This window comes from Coccinella septempunctata, chromosome 9 (genome assembly GCF_907165205.1).
Source record: "Coccinella septempunctata chromosome 9, icCocSept1.1, whole genome shotgun sequence".
In the NCBI taxonomy this organism is placed as follows: domain Eukaryota; kingdom Metazoa; phylum Arthropoda; class Insecta; order Coleoptera; family Coccinellidae; genus Coccinella; species Coccinella septempunctata.
In genome coordinates, this window is record NC_058197.1 from 16568707 (window position 1) to 16588476 (window position 19770).

The 19770-nt window shown below is 42.4% G+C and overlaps 1 protein-coding gene across 13 annotated transcripts in view; it reads left to right on the plus strand.

The window, feature by feature from the left end:
- LOC123320762 overlaps positions 1-19770 on the plus strand; it is a 58301-nt gene that overhangs the window by 25278 nt on the left and 13253 nt on the right. For 11 of the 13 annotated variants that reach the window (XM_044908171.1, XM_044908180.1, XM_044908172.1 and 8 more), the window contains 3 exons: positions 14323-14424; positions 15907-16661; positions 18984-19719. In XM_044908171.1, the coding sequence (XP_044764106.1) occupies positions 14323-14424; positions 15907-16661; positions 18984-19719 (1593 nt within the window). Of the gene's footprint in view, positions 1-2063; positions 2090-14322; positions 14425-15906; positions 16662-18983; positions 19720-19770 lie in introns of those variants that run through there. The other 2 variants (XM_044908175.1, XM_044908174.1) reach the window with 2 other exon arrangements.

The following is a 19770-nucleotide window of genomic DNA, read 5'->3' on the forward strand; positions in this document are numbered from 1 at the left end:
CCTAACCTAACCTAACTGACAGGTTATGAGGCCACTGAAAACACATCGCGAAGGATTTGTAGTGCTGAACCAACCTTCAATATGGCGTGGAGAAAAAGAAATCAAGTATACTTCATCAGGACCTAACCTAATTGACAGGAAATGAAGCTAACCTAACCTAACCTAACCTAATTGACAGGAGATGAAGCTAACCTGACCTAACTGACAGGTTATGGCGCCACTAAACACACATCGCCAAGGGTTCATAGTGCCAGACCACCAACCTTCAGTTTGGCGTAGAGAAAAATAAATCACGCATCCTTAATCATGATTATTGGGCCTGCAGAGTGACGATACCGATTCTCACGATCTGGCAACGTCGCCCTCTCGTGAGACGCATCTTGGACGTAGACCGGAAGCTCGGTGCACATGGTAATGATACCATTGCATTATTTTCAATTTCGACGGACGGAAAAAAGGCATCGTAATTATATGTGCGGAGGATCTCCGACGATGACGTGGAAGAAGAAGAAACAGATGGTCTGTGTACGCGATTTAGAAGCATGCTCCGTGGCGTCCGCCTTTTTAATTGCGTTTTGCAGGGTGCCACGCGTGACTTGCTCGTTGCACAGGCCGAACGTGAAGGTTTCGCACGTTTGTGATGGTTGGATAGTTGCATTGTGACAATAAGGGAACATTCTGGTGGAATCTTGTAGGACTGGGACATTCCAGAATACTGTTTAGAAAACAGGTGCCCAACAAGAGCTCCCTTCACCATTTCCTGTGTAGAGTTGGGAGTTTTTTGACCTCCAGATCTTCCTTAAGCTTCAGAAGTGCTATTTGCTATTCTCGATATAGGAAGGAGTTGTACCCTTGATATCAGAGTGGGTTTTTAGTGTTTCCTGACTGTCACAACAATGTAAATGTGTCTGCCAGTGTTTTATCGACGAATATTCTCAAGTGTGCAGACAAGAACACCATGCGGACTTGCCTACACTATGGAACAGCCTTTCCTAAGAAGCTGGACAAGATGGAGCAACGTCCAACAGTCCACCAGTCCCTGTGGACGTCATATATCCATAGGAGAACCAGTTTGGACCCTCAGGTTAAAGAATACCCTTCGATGTAGCTCAAACCACGCCAATAACCTCTCCGGAGTTCCCCAAGGGTCGAATCTTGGACCATTTTCTTCAAAATCTTCCTCGAGCGATTCATTTCGAAGAGAACATTCTAGATGGCACAATTCGGCGATGGTTAATTGCTCGTGAACAACGTTATAATCTCTGATAATTCACCGTATTAAATTATTCGTTAGAGTGTTTATTGTTTCGGAGGCGACACGCTCCCATTCATCGAAATTTCGACTGGATCCATTCAGAAAAAATTAGGAAACGATTGCGGTGTGTTATCCTCGTTGTGATTCAGGGGACGCGCGCGCGATAAACGCCGATAAAATTAGTCAAAACGTGGCTAATGACACTCGAAGTAGATAATCTAATTGGTCTCGGTGTTATCGGTGTTTGATTTTCTCTCATTGTTGTAGATTTCGATGTTTATTTACTAGAGACAAATTGGATGATTGAGGGATTTCTAATGAAATGTATTGACCAAATTTCTCTGCAATATTGTTCGAAAATTAAATAGTTTCTTCCTGAACTGATGCTGAGAGCTGCATCATAGTAGGATTCAATTCATACTCACTATAATACGAAATTCCACATTTTTAAAGGTCAATTTTGATGTGGCTAAAAAATGTTAGATAGGCTTGTAAATAACTCTTGATATATCCATGCCAATTAGTAAATATTTGAATGTAAGGGCCGTAATCCAGATCTGAAAAAGATTCTAGCATTAGTATTGGAGTTATGATGCAGGTATATACGATAAAAAATGACGTTTGATTCGTTGAGGGCAGTCAAAAAAAAATTTTACAATCTACTGAACTACCTCTCAACGATCATTCCAAAAATCTTTCCTTTGTTATTTGTTATGAAAGGAATGGTATAGTGAAGGCTCTTCATCTGAAGATTTATGTACAAAAAGTTTCTTTTTGATAATTAATTTTTCCTATTTGTTCCAGGTGAGCTTCCAAAATTGCGATTGGGTAGAGGTAAATACACTGAAGGAAATTTTTGATTTAAGTGGAGTTCTATCGTTCCCCCTATTCCAAGGGCGGTTCCAGTGGGGAAGCCATGGGACCATGTCCCTTCCTACCCCTTAAAGAAGAAATGTTTATTCCAATATTCACTTCAAGAAGGGGATGTTCTTTTAGAATATGTATCTCACAGAAATTTCGAATATAAACTTATAGCCCCCCACAAAAATTACTCCCGGAACCGCCACTGCAACTCCACCACTTCTCAAATTGCATTCGTTGAAAGCCATCACGGTGTTTTATGTAGTAAACTGGCTATTTTTCTAATCACCAACCTTCCAATCTCAACAGTCTATTAGAGCTCGACAAAAAATGTCGATAAATCCAATTTATGAAGGGAAATGAAGTAATGAAGATTTAACTTCGTGTAATCGCCATTTACTCCTGCTGAAATTGAAGATTAAGCACGCGAAGTCAAGGATAGCCATGGCAGGGTTTACTCACTGAATATTTGATTTTGTCGGTCTACTCTTGATGGAAAAATCAAGAGTAGAATACAGTCGATACTCCAATATTATTCAATCATATTTTAAGACATTTAACGTTGAGAATTGCATTTTTTAATTCAACTATAAATGAAGTAATTAAGTTTATTGGGTTATTTGTGACATCTATCTAGGGTTGCATTTTGTACAACCCCCTTTCTTTAACACCCAGATCTCGAAATCAGTAAACACTGCTTCAATCTGAACATGAATATAATTATCAACTTTTGGATTAATTGCATTCATTAAACATGCAATATATTCATCGGATGAAGCTTCCCCAAACGATCGGCGGGTAATTAATAAACGTTCAACCCTGGAAAATTGAAGATATCGGAATTTCATTAGTCCACCAATCGATATTCGATTAAAGTAACTTTTTGTAGGATCCAGACGAACTCCAGGGATGCGAATAAGTTTATTCCTGAAACGTAGTTCTTATTCCCACTTCCTCTTCCACGCAACAGGTAACTTACATCGTTTCCGATACGCGAACATCCCCTAAGAGGGTTAACATACACGGTGAGAGGGTTCTAACGGTTTTCTCTGCCTCAGAAAAACAACAATACAAGTTGTAGTTGCCGGAATTGTAAACACCGAGCGTAAGCTGGGAAACGAGGCCTTGTTAAAGCTAATTGGAAAACTTGATCGCCTGGCATCGTTGTTTGGGCAACATGAGGCTGGATGAGCCTGTTAAAAGTTATACACATAACCTCACTTATGTGGAATCACTTCGTCTAGCGTTCTCGCACTCCTCATATAGAAAAGTATTGGAGAATGGGTTCCTTTTAGACCAGAAAACAATATCATACTCCAATTGAAATTCAAATTATGTATATCAGAAGTGAGTTGAGCGAAAATTTCAATTTGAGGGCTTCAACGGTTCGGGCTACATGTCTACACGCCACTGACCTACAAACTCATCGTCGGCGGCTGCAATTGATGAAAATATTTTGGATATATTCCAGCGTTTGTTATGTCACGACACCTTGGCATCTAGTTTCAACCCCACGCCATATAAATGCACAAATATAACGTCACGTTAATTAAAGACATCCCTTTGAACTTCACCTCACAAGAGAAAGTAGAAATACTTATCCACCCAAAATACCCTTCAATCATCACCTGCTCAAATATTCCAGAGAAAATTTACTTGCATATAGAATGTTTAATATTGTTATACATAATATGTGGACATGTTTGTGAATTATACACACTAGCAGACACACACAATATGGTCCTCCTGACACTTGATGGCTTATTTGAAAAAAAAAACACAAGTAAACTCATGTAGGATCTGTATGATAGTTCTTTGTAGTTTGTATGTGTGATAATAGGCTATTGCAAGTCATCTACTGTTGGGTAATCTCAATTTTGGATCAATTTTCACGAGTTCAACAAGCCTTTATAAGCCCACCAACTTGGACAATTAGTGTGTTCATGAAACGAAGGTTTAACTCATCAAGATGTCTCCAAGTTTCGCAAAGTGCAGTTAGTAGAGCGTGAAACAGCTGCATATATTCAAAGGGTTGGAAGAGCAAGAGCAACAACCATTGCACAAGATCGGCTTACTGCCGAATAAATCTGTTCTTCACACCATTTCAAATTGGTGTCTGATCGAGTCTTATCATCTTCATTAACGCAATATTTTAAAATTTTAATTTGTTTCAACAATTTTTGGTCATTCTATCAACAACTATTTTGTTTTGGGAATTTGAGGACTGATAGAAAATTCTGTGTGTATATTCGAGCTGCTGTTTACCTTATTGTTATCTCCCAAGTTATTCTCTCGTTGCGATCATCGAATTTTGAGGGCCAGTTTGTCACGTCCGTCCTTTTTAATGGTCTATAAAACGTGTTCGGGCAATCGAAGTAGTCGCTGCATGACTAACGATCGTGCGAATTAATCACGTTTTTCAGCGTATGACGCTACCGTATTCCATAAAAACGTTATCAATTGGAATTTTCGATTAATTCACTTATGATCGTGCATTCGATGGATTGAATCAATACGAGATAGGTTTATTGGTTGTGAATCACACCCACTTCCTTCCATTCATGTTTGCCAACCATCATACCCGATACAGACGTTTTTAGACGTTTGTTTTGTCGATGATGATCAGTTATGAAGGCTGACGTGTAAGATGGGTCACCCTGTAGAGCCATAATGGCGATGAGGGTATCAGGAGTACTTCTACACTTTAGTTCCATATCTACAACAATAATTAAGCTTTTCAGAGTTGATATTCCTCGATCATATCTTAAATATTACATTTTAAACATCCTCCAACATTTGGAGCTCGTTGAAATCTGCTGGGTACACTACGCCTATGTTAAAAAAAGTTCTCATGGGAGAGTTTTTTTTCCGTTCCACTGCCTTCGACAGGACGTTACAATAAAACAGGTTGGGTAACAAAGGCTACCCAAATGGGTATTTAACTGTGAAGAGTCATTGACTACTACTGGTAGATTCGCACTCACAGAAGGTGATGATTGAACGATTTTTGCGTTCTTAATTCTTATCATCGTTTCCTATCTGTGGTTTTTTCTTCACTTTGCCGCTTCGTTTTCGTAATAAAGGTTAGATTTTCACTTCAGCAACGATTGCGTTTAGAAATTCGAGATATAGTTGGCCAATGTTTGAATAGGTCAATACTTTGATGATATAGATCAGTCAGGGCATGTCTGTGGAACATCCCCGAGGTTAAATTGATGCCCATGATTCATAATCTTCGAACACATGTTCTTCCTTCGATTGAGGAAACAGAGATGGCGCAATGAAGTATTCTGGTTCTGGCATATTTAGAGGTTTCTCATAGAACAATACTTTGACCCAGGTAGAACATTGTTTGACAACTTGCGGTTGTCTTCCAACTAAAAACTTCCATGGCCACTGACTCCAGCACCTATGTATATGTTTATATGTATATACATACCACGAAGATGTCCATCCACCGACTCACACACTTCTTCTTGGAAGACCGGCCGGCAGACCAGACCTGACGTCATCGGAGAATACAGGTTTTTCGCGACAGCGTTTGCCAGACCCGCCATTGTTCTGGTCGACGGACAGGAGGGAGACGAACGGGGAGATCCTGAAACGCGGTTTCGCACGCACGGCCTGCCGAGATGTCGAAGGGCGTGATAGACAACGTTTATGCGTCCAAGAAAATGAATGCTCAACCACAATATACTATTTAAGTCCAGCAGATTTGAACTTAGGATGGTTATATGTGTTATCGATAGTATTTTTGATCCAATATTGCAGTCTAACCATGCAGATGTTGAGTCTTACTGTATCTGAGCTATCTATAGGCTTGTCTATACAAATCTTCCTTTAGCTGAAGAAGTTGCATTCTCACATTCAATGAGAAGAGAGGCTTTTTCTACTCTTACCTTTCTCCTTTCATACAGAGGCTTATCTACGAGGATGTATTGATATCTAGTTAGCCTAGACCAGTTCCATGCATGAATCATCTCTTTCCTCAACTGAAAAAAAGTTTAAAAGGTCGTAAATTTTCTTCCAACGATGAGGTAATAGAAGCTGTGGAGGTCTGGTTTGCAGATCAAGAAGAAACATTTTTTTTTAAAGGTCTAGAGACGTTGCAGGTTCGCTGTAATAAATGTATCCAATTATGAGGAGAATATGTTGAGTTATATAATATTTTGACATTGAAATTTTGTTTGGTTCTATAATAGGCTAAGAATTTTTCAATATATCCTCGCACCTCTCTTAATAATCAAGATAAGTGAGTGAAAGATTGGGGAATCTTTAGTCAAATGTCTGTCAAAGTATTCGTGAGCTGGTGTGATGTCTGCGGTGGGTCAGGTAAGCGGTGTAATTGCTCTGACATTGCAGACTAGACATGTTCAATACAATTGCGGTCTGGAAAGTCAGCAGATCCATATATTCGGTTAATGCTATGCTTCTATATGCAGTAGTTGGTCGGTGTGGACCAGCATTCAGAAATTGCCTTCCTTTCCTGTCTGGATCTCTTTCGAACACGATAAGGTTGCTCATAGGCGGAGTGTCTGGCCGCTTTCAACCGGCTCCATTGTTCGAAATAATGCAAACCGAGTACGAAGAATTTCGAACACTGCCGGTGAGCGGCTATTTATAAAATGATACAGCCCGCACTGCCCACCTTGTGTCCGTTTCGGATTTATAACTCCGTCGTTAGGAGCACCGCCGGTCAGGTGAGATTCCGCATGAAGAACTCTGTTCCCTGAGGATTCGTAAATGGGAATTTATGGTTTGAGGGGGAATCATCCAGGAAAAATACCTCCTATATCTCCAAAAGTATTCAGTGTTACATCAAATGGTGACATCTTCTTATATCGAATTTTTGTGTTGAGGTTGTAGTGTGAGAGCTGACCGAGAGAAAAATCATCCAATGATTGTTAGCAATTACCGAACATCTTTCATTCGAATTTTTTTAATGAACGTAATGATCATGAAGGGCAACAACATTCTTATTGTTTCCTTCAAGGTGAAACATGCCTTTTAGTCGGGTTGTTTTCTAATAAAAGTCTATGTATCCAAGATATCTAATTTTCGAAGGTGTGGGATTATTTTCGAATGAGATAACCTGGCGAAACATGTATCTGTAATGAAAGATTCGAACAGCTAGGGGGCTAGGAGTCTAGCTGTCAAAGCAAAGAGGAACAGGTTGATCTTTGTTAGCTGGTACCAAAAGCTTTTCAATTTATTCACAGCAACTGAAGCTGTTATTACTGATTAGGGTTAGGGAAGGAGTAATAAGCTGTTATAAGTGTTATAATAATAAATAAAATCTAAAGTCTGTTCAGAAATATCCACTAAGTTTGAGATTTTCTTGTGAGAAGTAAACTGATAAGATATGAAAAATTTTACCCATTGCTTCCTCAAACGACAAGGCATCAATTTGTCAATCTAAAAGGGCGAAATGAAACTATTCAAAGGTCCACACACTATAGCAGCTGCTAACGTCAAGAAAACCCATTGTTTTTTAGGTTATGTGAACCGGCAGTATTGGTAAAAAGGAGAAGCACCGTGCCAAAGAAGTGTTATGGACAAACACTCAGCCCAGAAAGGCTTCTTTAACCAAACGACCACCACCAATCCGGTCTTAAGTGGTTCAGAATCAACGAGCAAGAACAAAATGCAGGTGGCACGAGGAGCAAATGGCATCCAGATGTCTATTTCTAATCCAACATTCCAAATAGTTCTCGATCTATGCTTAGACAGACCTTAGAGTCATCCGTGTTTTTGTTTCCAACGATTACACTCAAAAATAACCCAAAGGCGTGGGTTACCCTATCGATAAATCTCTCAGGATGATGCCTCCTACCGCCATTAGGCGGTATTCCAATAATCTCTTGTTGCTGCGATGATTCAAAACAGCGAAACCGCTCAATCCCGATGAAATTTCTTTATTACAACTCCGCGAGAATACATTATGTTACTATCTGTATAACTTTATGAATCACCACGCCGGGAGATAGCATATCGGCTTAAATCTTGAGGAAATGGATTTATGAGGTGTCGATAATTTGATGTTTTCGCTGTTAAATTTGGGTTTAGTGTTGTGTCGTATAGGTTATCTTGTCGGTTCGCTTTGGCATGTTTATGTTTATAAGTTGCAATTGAAAATTGGATGAAATATTATGTGTCTGTTCAATAAAATATGATCAATTAATGGACTTGTTTATTTTCAAATGGGAAACCTCTGGAATCAAGCAGGTAGACACACAGTTCCATTGGCGTAGCTGTAAAGCTCAAACCCAATATGGTTTTATGCTTCTTTGCTCGAATATTTAGTGGATTTCAGTATCTGGGCTGAGGGGACACAGAAAACTTGGAGGGTGGGTTACATCTCCAAGTTGCAAAGCACCCTTCTTGCATTTTCTGGGCAAAAATCCACTACAGTATAACACAGGGATAAATTATAATCCCTCAGCAACAATAATCCAATTATTATCAATCATTCCCATGTCCTCTCCAAATTGAAACGTTATGAACCAATTTGCGAAACCTCTACCTGGTGTATCATGCTTCAATTCCACACCTGCCTCCCCATATTATTATTCCTCGACTCTCAACCCAATCCATGCGTTCAACATCAAGAGACGCCAGGTGTACCTGTACGTTTGCCAACGATAGCGTCTGTTTATTCTCCAAAGCGCATCAAAGACCCCAATTGCCGCTCGATCAAACAAATGAACAGCCCGACGAGTCTCCGAAAATACAGAGTACTATTTGGCCGTCTTGCCAAAATGTAAAAATGCCCGCATTCCATCCTGGTAGAAAGTACGTAAATAAAACGGAATGGCGTAATAATGCAAGTGGCTGCAGAGCTGTTGCATCCGGGAATATTTCTGTGACCATATGATTACGAGCAGGATTTGTGTGTGAATTTGTGAGTTTGATCACGACCGATGCATATTCTATGAACGGTGATAAAGAAAATAAATACCTAATGGGAACTTCTAATTGGTATTTGGGTCTTTTACCATAGTCTGGCATGCCAAGGCATGTCAGAACCCCCGAAAGAATAGAACTGTGACATTCTGACAGTCAGGCTTGGATCTAAGCACTCTGCTCGCATGTCATCGATTCTACGATGATATTGGAGTGTTTGGGTCTGGGTTTTCGAGAATCGAATTTGTTAATTCTGTGGGAGGAGGATGAGACTCCAGATTACCTGGTAGTGGCCATATGGGTACTCATACCATTAGACATGTTTTGTATACATATAAAGAGGACAAACTATGAATGGTGGGAAATTTCAGATGTAGCTATTTGGTTTTTGCAAGAAAATATGTACCGAATGAGAACTACTAATTGATGTTTGGGTCATTTACCATAGTCTGGCATGCCAAGGCAAGTCAGAACCCCCGAAAGAATAGAACTGTGACATTCTGACAGTCAGGCTGAGATCGAAGCACTCATCTCGCATGTCGTCGATTCTACGATGATATTGGAGTGTTTGGGTCTGGGTTTTCGAGAATCTAAAGTGTAGATTCAGTGGGACGATTATGAAATTCCAAATCACCTGGTAGTGATGGTTTTATGGGTACTTATACCATTAGACATGTGTTGAATACATATAAAGAGGACAAACTATGAATGGTGGGAAGTTTCAGATGTAGCTGTTTGGTTTTTGCAAGAAAATATGTACCTAATGAGAACTACTAATTGATATTTGGGTCTTTTTTTACCATAGTCTGGCATGCCAAGGCAAGTCAGAACACTCGAAAGTATAGAAATGTGACATTCGGACAGTCAGGCTGGGATCAAAGCACTCAGCTCGCATGTCATCGATTCTACGATGATATTGGAGTGTTTGGGTCTGGGTTTTCGAGAATCGAATTTGTTAATTCTGTGGGGAGGAGGATGAAACTTCAGATCACCCGATGTTGCCATATGGCTACTCATACCATTAGACGGTGTCGCAACGTTGAACGCTCATATAAAGAGGACAAATTAAGATGTTTTGACAGGAGTTTAGCGAACGACGCTCTTAGTTCTTGTACGACATCCGCGTCGTAAATCAAGCGGGGAGGAGCTGGACGTCTCGGCGCCTACTCGTAAAGCGATAAAGCCCGTTTGATGGCTGAAAAATTCCGCAGAAATAGCCGTGCGTATTACGGACGGGGGAAATAAAAAAAGGTAGTAGCTTGACGGAGTAGCGAAGGCAGGTTTTCCGACGTTTCCTGAAATTCCCGACGCGTCGGTTACAGAAATAACTCGCGGAATCTCAGGCGCGCTCTTCTGTGGACGCGGGTGTGTGCGGTGTCCCGTTTCAAGACGGCGTAGGAAGTGGGTCAGATAGGAGGTTGTTCGCCACCTGGATAAATTACATTAAAAAAGTTTTTCTATACGTTATGAGAATCGAACTATCGAACCACCATCAAAGTATCAACAGAAATTCGGTCTCTCTTAACATCGTCAGAGCAACACAACTCGAACCTCGACGACAACGAGCAAGAGCTGTAAAAGGGTTTTTTTGACATCAAGAATGTACTGTTGAACAATTTGTACGAGGAATTCTAACGATCACTACCATTATCTTCAACCAGAAGATAGTAGGCCCCGAGATATCGAACCGACATTATATTTTGAATCAGAATTCCGTCGACTCCGATAGATGTTATAACGAAGAGCTCAATCCTTCTACTATCATCCCTGCAAAGACTCGAATTAATCCGGAAACCACTCTCTCTTTTCCCTGCGGCAGGTATCAACCGGAAACCGGTGACTTATCGACTGGGATCGCAGTCGACTACGATGATTAATCGATCATGAGTAGCGCTAAGGAAAAAAAAGATCAGTAACCTTATTAGTAACGCGACGGTTTCGCAACGTGTACGCATGCCACTTCCTTTCTGGTCTACAGTCTAGATAACGTCGTGTAGAATTCCGACAATGGAGATAAAACTTTTTATTCGGCGACCATATCAATTGGTCGTGAATCACGACGCGATAAAAAAATCGACGGTTGATAGTTTTCGGGTAACGCTCAACTTGAAGATACGAGCCACAGATGCCGGGCCCAGTCAATGGGTTTGAGTCTACAGGGTGAGTCTTTGAAAATTGTATGGGAAAAAGGTGTTTCTTTCGACTTCAAGAATCTACTGTTAAAATATTTGTACGAGTCAAATAAGCATACAAATTTTTAGTATAGATTTCAAGTGACAGTAAAATGATGCAAATGTAAACGAGTCCACGTCAGACTGTCAGTTTGACAAAATTGACTGAAGTGAGGTCTTAGACCCGTTTGCACCGAACGCACTTAGTGTTAAGTGTCCCTTAAAATGAACCCTTAACTTAAATAACGTTGCACCAACTGTTAAGTGACATTTAAATGGCTAAAGCTAGCCTTAAATTTAAGCGCTCCTGTAATGACCACTTAGGTATTTAAGGGCGGGATTCTAACCTAAAATAATTTGTTGAACTCATAAACTGGCTGCAGAACTGCTGTGGTTTTTCTAATAACGTCAAGTACCTTTTATTGGACAATCCATTTCATTATCAATAATAATGCTAATCCAGTAACAAAAAGTTGTCACTCTTTGATAATAGTTTACTTGACACTGACTGACAAGACAATAAAGTTAGGTTAATGAAATGACAACGATCATCGGCAACTGGCCAACCAATGAAAAGGCTTTATTGGACTAAAATGAAGTTGCACCAAAATAAAAAACTGAAATATCACTAGATATCAAAACTTAAGGGCCCCTTACTTAAGATTCTGTTAAGCCGCAGTCGTGCAACTGACAATAAAATTAAGCGTCCATTAACTTTAAACTACGCTCAGTTAAGTACTCATTTTAAGGGGGTTTGGTGCAAACGGGTCTTAGACATAGGGAATCTCTACGTGAGTGAGGTAAGCGCCGATCACAGACAGGGGTGGGTACTAACGATGCAACACATACAGCGAAGAATAGTATATTTGGCCTCAGCGTTTATGAAATTAATTTTATTATGGTTTTTTCAAAGCAAATCGGCCTGGGAGGGTGGATCATCTCTTCCTTTCTTCCTGAATTGTTAATAAATGAGTACATTCAGTGGATGGTCCTCCACTATCTCCAAGGATCTCGAATTTGAACCAACCGAATTCTCACCGACCTCATATGCGATCGCGTAGATTAATCACGTGACCTTCGTTGCCCCCTTCGAATGAATCACGTCGCAGCATTGTCACGAATCGTTTAGCGTTTGTTTTGATATTTAAATGGGCAGCACATGCACGTTGACATTTCGATCGAAATGCCTCGCACGATCGTGCAAGACGTCCGCGCCGAGTATGGGCCATTGTCGATTTCGTAGAATGGCGGATAATAATGATGATTGTTTCGGGGGACAATTGACCAGAACGCGTACGGTCGCGCATATTTAAACAATTTTGGGCCCCCGTCGTTGATTGGACCGCCGAGTATGGGTTTCAGTCTGTGGTCGGGTCGGTCGTATGGGTTAGTCGATGTTAAATGGGCTTAATCGCGGTTTCAGTCAAGCGATTTGAGTTCAAGGGTGAGTTTATGCAGTGGTACTGTTAACAGCTGAAACTGTCATTGAGCTAAGGCCGAAAATTTTGAAAAGAGCAGTCCAGTTGTCAGTTGCATCTATGTCAAAACTCTATGTGCCAGCTGACAGCTCTAACCTTTTCCTCTTTAGCCTCACACAATTCCCTAAGCAACAACACACTTGTGTACTACTGAATATCATATCAGCGCAAGTAATCAGTACGCAGTGTATATATAATAAAGCAAGAAAACACACCAAGGGTCATTTTTGTTAATCTGAAACTGGGGACAACCACAGATACCTTAGAAAGAGACCAATTTAATTGACAGATGGCGAGCACTTGTTGAGCCCATGAGATTGGTCCCTTTCTTAGGTATAAGTTCTTAGTTAATATCATAGACATAGAGACATGGACTGAGCAATGCCAGCATGAAATTGGCTATTTATTAGAAAGAGAGAAAAGCTCGTCGGGATATACCTTTCTCTTTTTTGTTCACATAGAGGTGAGTGTAGACCAATCAAAATTCTAGAAAAAGACAACTGCATTCCCGACGTGTTTTTCTCTCTGTCACTTTTTTTGACCGTATTTCATGCATAGATATAAAGGAAAGGCACAGTCCATGTCTCTATGTCTATGGTTAATATGCTCGAACTCGCCACCTGACAACAAGACATCTGACATTTGTCTGACATCTGACAATTGTTAGATATCGTTCAAATGTTTGCTATCTGCCATTCGGTTGGTCAATTTCTTAGGTTAGGAGCTCTGCATTTCAATTTTTGAGTGTTTTGTATCGAACCTAAACTTTATTTGACATCATTCACTGTCGAACGTGATACATTCTTTATTATTTCTCTGATGGGGAGATTTTCTGTGACCAATTTTAAATGTGTAACGTCTTCCTTAACACAAATCGAAAAGTTTTCGACCTCCTTACATACGGAATATTACGGAAGCCAGACAAACAGTCCATTCCAAACCTCGGTCTTCATTGCTGAACACGCGGTGGTGCCACTTCACGCGGCTTCGGCGTTTTCTACGTTTCGCGAAGGGCAAAGGGGGCCCTCGAGGCCCCCTCGTCTGGCAGGCGTGCCCGTCCATGTGTGAACTGAAAGCCGCGGTTAAAGGAGCCGTCTAGGGTTTCTGGGGGACCTTGACTCGAGCTCTCGACTGTAGAGGAGTCGGTGAGACGCGGTTTTCAACGAAATTCTGTAGGAATCTCGCTCTTTGTACTTTGCGGACGGTATCGTATCCGATTTTGAGTGATTGCATGTCTGGAAGTTGGGGAAAACCTTCAGGGAAAACTCGACAAGTTTGAAATGTCCCGGGATCGAGATTTAAGGACCAAGAGGGCATTGGAAGGATGGAAAACCTAGGTAAAGGTCAAACGAAGCTAATAAGTAGCCCAGCGCTCTTCAAAAGTTGAGTTGAAGACTTAGAATTCAAATTAACCCGTTGATTGAAACGCCCTTCTCATAATAGGGAAAAATGCGCTGATACTTCAAGGTTCTATTGTTAACTGATGCTCTATATTATTTTTCACATTAGACAATGTCGACACAACCTTCTAGTGGAACCAATTCTTGCCTACACAGCTTCTTCTTTCTATACTCATGAACAGTTTAAATTTGCAATGTTTTTTCTTTAATTTCGAGGTAATACAATTCCTAACGTGTGTCTTTTCGTTTTTCAGATGGCTGAGACAGTGAAGAAATCGAGAATAGTAAGTGAGGATAACTTGGAAGAATCACTAATGGAAGAGTTCAATATGCGTCTTAGAAACTGCCTTAGCCAAGTGTGTGATTTATCGTTGTTCCCTTTGACCAATCGGCGGAGAGAAAAGCAATCACGTGTATACTCCCCAAACCCAAATTTCGTTGGAATCAATTCACGGGGTAGTTCATTTTGCCATCGTTCCAATACTACGCATGAGATTAGTGTCACTACCACGCAGTTGCATAAATTGCAACACCCGTCGATGGAGCTCCGAAAATTCAGGGTATTCCGCATTTGGCCCTTCCCCCTCGCTCGCCAGACCTCAATCCCATTGAACACGCTTGGGATCAGCTACAAAGGGCTTTGCATCCTAATCAACCAGCCCCATGTACACTTTAAGAATTCAAACGGCTTTCACCGCTGGAGAAATCGAGCAAGGCTAACTCAGCAATCTGGTCAAAGACTCCTTACTGCACTCAAAATTCTTCCACGAATTTTGTGGGGCAGTATATGATAGGAGTAGGAGAATGAGTATCAAGGAGTGATCTCAGATAATTGAAGCTCCTCTGAGCTTGAGGTCAAAAACCCCTTGCCCTTGAGGGGAAATAAATGAGTCTGGTAAATCAGTAGTACTCTAACTGGCCACCTCTTCAATGAACATTTTAACAGAATGCCGTTAACTACTTGTCGTTTGTGCTATCGGTACAGGGGCACAGATGAAGTGGACAGATTCTGTTCTCTTGTAGCAGCCTTACCAAGTCTGAGATAGAGGGACCCAACAGATACTACTCCTAAGGTGGGGAGTCTCACCTTAGACTTGAGGCTTTTCTGTCAACGTGTCCCCTAGTCTTTCCATTTTCAGTTTGGGTCAGAAGTTGTGTAATCAACTGTAAGTAACTCCTGAAGAACATAGGTCCTCAGAAATCTCTCGAGTTCAACAGTCCATCTAAAAAAGAAACTATGAAACACACTCGCCAGGGAGAGAGTACAATCGCCACTTACTGACCCAGAGCTTTTCTGTGGTTTAGGAAAATGCACCTAGGGGAAAGAGTTTCTGGAGAAGGAAAAAACCAAAAGAGAAACAGTCTGGAAGATTCTTCCAGGAATGGATTATTCCAGAAATTCCTCCAGAATTTGAAGACCGCAAGATCCAAGAAGCATTTGGATCTGAGCCTCCTCAGCGGCTTCCTTACTGGACATTGTCGCCTAAGAAATCATATGAGAATTGGATTGTCAGAAATAGACGAGTGTAGATTCTGTGGTAAGAGAAGGAAACTTCTTTTCACCTGGTTACAGAATGCCTCGCCATTGAAAGCCTGCGTGAGGAATGTGTTGGACAAGAAAATTATAGGATGAATGAGAACTTAGCCTCTTTGAAACCCTCTTAGATACTGAAGTTCATTGGAACTCTGGAGAACACAGCAGACCTTAAAGCAGTGACATTGAATTGATTCCAACCATTACTGCTCCTTCAGAGTCTTCGTTTCTGATTGCTCTCCTCTCCGCCCTCTAACACCCACCCCCGTGTGCGTTTTGGTGTGCAACTAACCTAACATTTCAGGATCCGCTCGAAAACGACGCAGAATCACCGCGACAACAAGAAGAGAACCTCTACGAGAACATCGAGACCGTCAAAACCACGGCTACCATCACCAAGACCTTCATCCAGACTGAGAGGACCGAGGAGATCCTGAACGAGTCCAAGATGTCGAACGGCCACGCCACCGACCTACCACACAAGACCGAGAACATATACGAGAACGTCCAGAAAACGTCCTCCGAATACGTGGACATGGAGAGCAACGTCGAGAAGAAGGAGACGGTCAAGGCGGAGGCGATCTACGAGGATCTGAGGACTGAGGACGAACCGGAAGTGACGAAACCCAGTTTCACCCTCCTCACGGCGGCCTCAATGGAGGCGCCCGACCTGAAATCCGCCAAAGACCGCATGCTGCTCTCCACCGACGACACGTCCACGTTGTTCTTCACGCAGACCGTCACGTCGCCGATGCTGACGCCGTCCGAGGAGAACGTCGACTTCCTGAAGGGTTTCAGGAGGGAGTCGAGCGCCAACTCTTCCCCCAAAGACAGCAGTCGGAGCGAGGAGGCGCCCGCCGCCAACCCGGAGGTGGCGGCGGACACGGAAGATGTTGTTGAGGCGCTGGAGGAGGCGGTGGAGGAGATAGAGGCGCCGCCCCCTGCCGAGAAGTACGTGGAGCAGGTGCAGGAGAACATCTACGAGAACCTTGAGACGATGGACGAGCAGATCTACGAGAACGTGGAGGAACTGAAGGCGGGCACGGATTGTTTCAATAGGTAAGTGGGTGGACGTGGTGGTGATCGAGCTGCGGGAGGTTTCGCACGGTTGGGGTGGGGTTCCGCAAGGGACCTTTCGTGGTCCGTTCGTCTTTCGCGAAGAGACTGAGTCTCGGTGAATTCAATCTTGTTACCACGAGCAATTCCTGTAGAAATCGCCAGGAATAACATAAGGAAATCATGTGTCCAGTATCTTCGAATAATGCCCCAATACACTGCTCAAAAATTGAGGTGTATCTTGGGGAGAAAACTCACTATATAGACTGTAATCAAATTTTCCAAGGTAAGGGGGATACTTTGCAAAGATGTCTATGTCTACATCTAGAGACGTATTATACAAAACATGGTCCTCATGACAATTAATGGCCTTATTGAAAAAATTCGAGAAAGTCATTTATTGTAGGTGTATATCATTTTTTGTGGTCTGTATGTGGGATAATGAGCTATTAGAACTCATCTGGTATTGTGCAGTATCAATTATCCACTTCAATTTTTGAGCAGTGTAGCCCATTCAGAAGTTATGTTGGAAAAACGATTGTCATTACGTCCTTTTCAGGGGTTTAACGAGCGGTTTCATGACCTAGAAAATGCTCAGAAATGCTAGGGTCTAATTGTCTTCTTCACAACTCGATTACATTCGCCATGAAGTAAATGAGGTTCAAGCAATCTTCATTGGTCAATTCAGACAATTTCTAGAAACTTGAGTAAACGGGGAACATGAAGAAATGAAATGATTAGAATTGATTGTCTTACTTACCTTAGCACGTGTTATCCCTTCAATATCCCGAAAGTGCTGTAAATTTCTTCGAATCGGAGTGAGAAACGTGCAAAATGGCCTCATTAACAGTTTTTAAAATATTCATCCTTCTGGCAAGTAAAGGGCAAGTAGCTATGATCGTAGCATTCCATTTTGAATCTAAAAAAGGGATAATATATTGAGCAAACCATCGAAAAAACGAGGTTCGATATAACCAAAAGTGACATCCCAGATAACCCCGAATGAATTTCAGGAAAATGTTGGGTTTTGTCCCTCAAACCTGCCCAAATAGACCTTATCTCAAAGTTTGGATTATTTAAACTCCAAGAAACACTGTTCAATGCACGATTTGGTCAGTGGGACTAAACATTAACCCAACTAAGACCGCAGTGATTCCCATTTACCCAGAAAAGGAACTTCCAACTATGAGATCCCTCTCTCTAAATGGAGACATCAGAGAGTGGAAGTCTGAAGTCAAATTTAAGGGAATAACCTTAGAATTCAAGTTTCTGTAGCCCAAGCATGGCAAAGCAGATGGCGTGCATAAGTCTGACTGGTAGGACATGGGGATGTAACCCAAAAATACTGCGATGGACGTATGTCATCAGTGTCAGACTTATGAGGCAATAGTCTGGCATGCCAAGGAAACTCAGCACAGTAGCAGAAGAATCCTCCATAGGATACAAAGGTGTTTGTATCACTGGAGCCATGAGAACGTGAGCAACTAGGGCATTGCTCACACCTCTTCATCTCGTGATAGATATTAGCCCATAAGGCTATTCTAAGACTACCCAAGGAAGGTGCGTGCAATGAGACAATTAGGATTTAGAGAGTTTAATCATCTCTGGCCAAATATCTTTGAATCCTAATACAAAGATGTTTGTATCACTGCACCTATGAGAACGTGCCCAACTAGGGCATTGCTCACACCTCTTCACCTCGTGATAGATTAGCTCATAAGATTACCCTAGGGAAGGTACGTGCAATGAGACAATTAGGAATCAGAGAACCTGATCACTACGATGCTAGCAAAGAGTACAATGCCAGCTCTCGAAAAAAACATTACCAAATGGCACAGAGATGGTTCTAAAACTTCCCTCTTGAGCATATTTCAGGCAGGAATGTTCGCCATCGAAAGAACTGTGGTATGGCACTCTGACAGTCAGGCTGCGATCAAAGCTCTCGCACATCATGGATTCTGGGATGTTATGAGAGCGTCGAAGAAAACTCAACGAAATAGAGCTCTCCATCTTGAATAGTTCTTGTTCATTGACTAGGTAAACGAGTACACGCGCTCTCAGTACATCGGTAGCATTGTTCCCCGGCAAATTAGCTCACCGTATGCGTTTATCACCAAAACTAATTGCAGTCGGATAACTGCGTTTGTTCCACCGTTTATCTAGCGACGCGATAAACCCTTGACTCAGCGCCCGCACCACCTATCGTACCGAATATTCCGCGACCATTGTTCCGAGCCGCGGGTCTCGATTCCCACCACCACATCCGATGAATTTCCTCGCGTCCAGCCTCATGGAATCGCTCGTAACGGCCGGTCTGTTCGACAGATTGGAAGACACGTCGGAGAACACGTCCGAACCGGCGTCCGAGGAGGTGCAAGACGTGGTCTCGCAGATCGAGCAACGCAACAGGACGTCGGACTTCGGCGAAGACGACGACGTCACCGAGATAAGCGACGTGTACTCCTTGGACAAGCAGGTGTCCGACTCGGACTCGTCCAACATGGTCCTGGACCCTTCCAGGCCGGAGGATTTCGCGAGGAGGAACGACAGGTTCGGCGTCATCCAGGACTACATAAACAACGAGAGGGATTACCAGGAGGACGCCGGCAGGGAGGATCTGGAGCCCCAGAAGGTCGGTTACGACGACGCTGAGGTCATAGAGTACATCGCGATGACCGAAGAGCCCAAACGGAAGGCTCACGTTGATCCTCCCAAGGTCACCGAGGAGGCTAAACCGCAGGAAAGTGGAGACTACCGTCAGGAGGACGAAACGGACGAGGCCTTCTACGAGGCCAGGTCTCCAGCCCAGACCAGGATAGTGGACGAGATTGTCAAGAACTACGTGTCGACCAAATCCGACGCCGGCGTCAAGAACCGCGAGAAGGACACGGAAACCGTGCCGGCCAAGATCGTCCAGAACCTAACCTCGCAGTTCATGAAGGGCGGCGACGAGAGGGAAGACGCCGCCGGGAAGGGCAAGAAACACGACGTTAACCAGCTGAAGTCGGTGGACATCATGAGGCAGATCAACAAGTTCGAACAGAAAGACGATACAGTGGAGGTGAGTGTTCGATTGTTTTATCTAAGCTGGGGTAGATGCGTCGTGGGATGA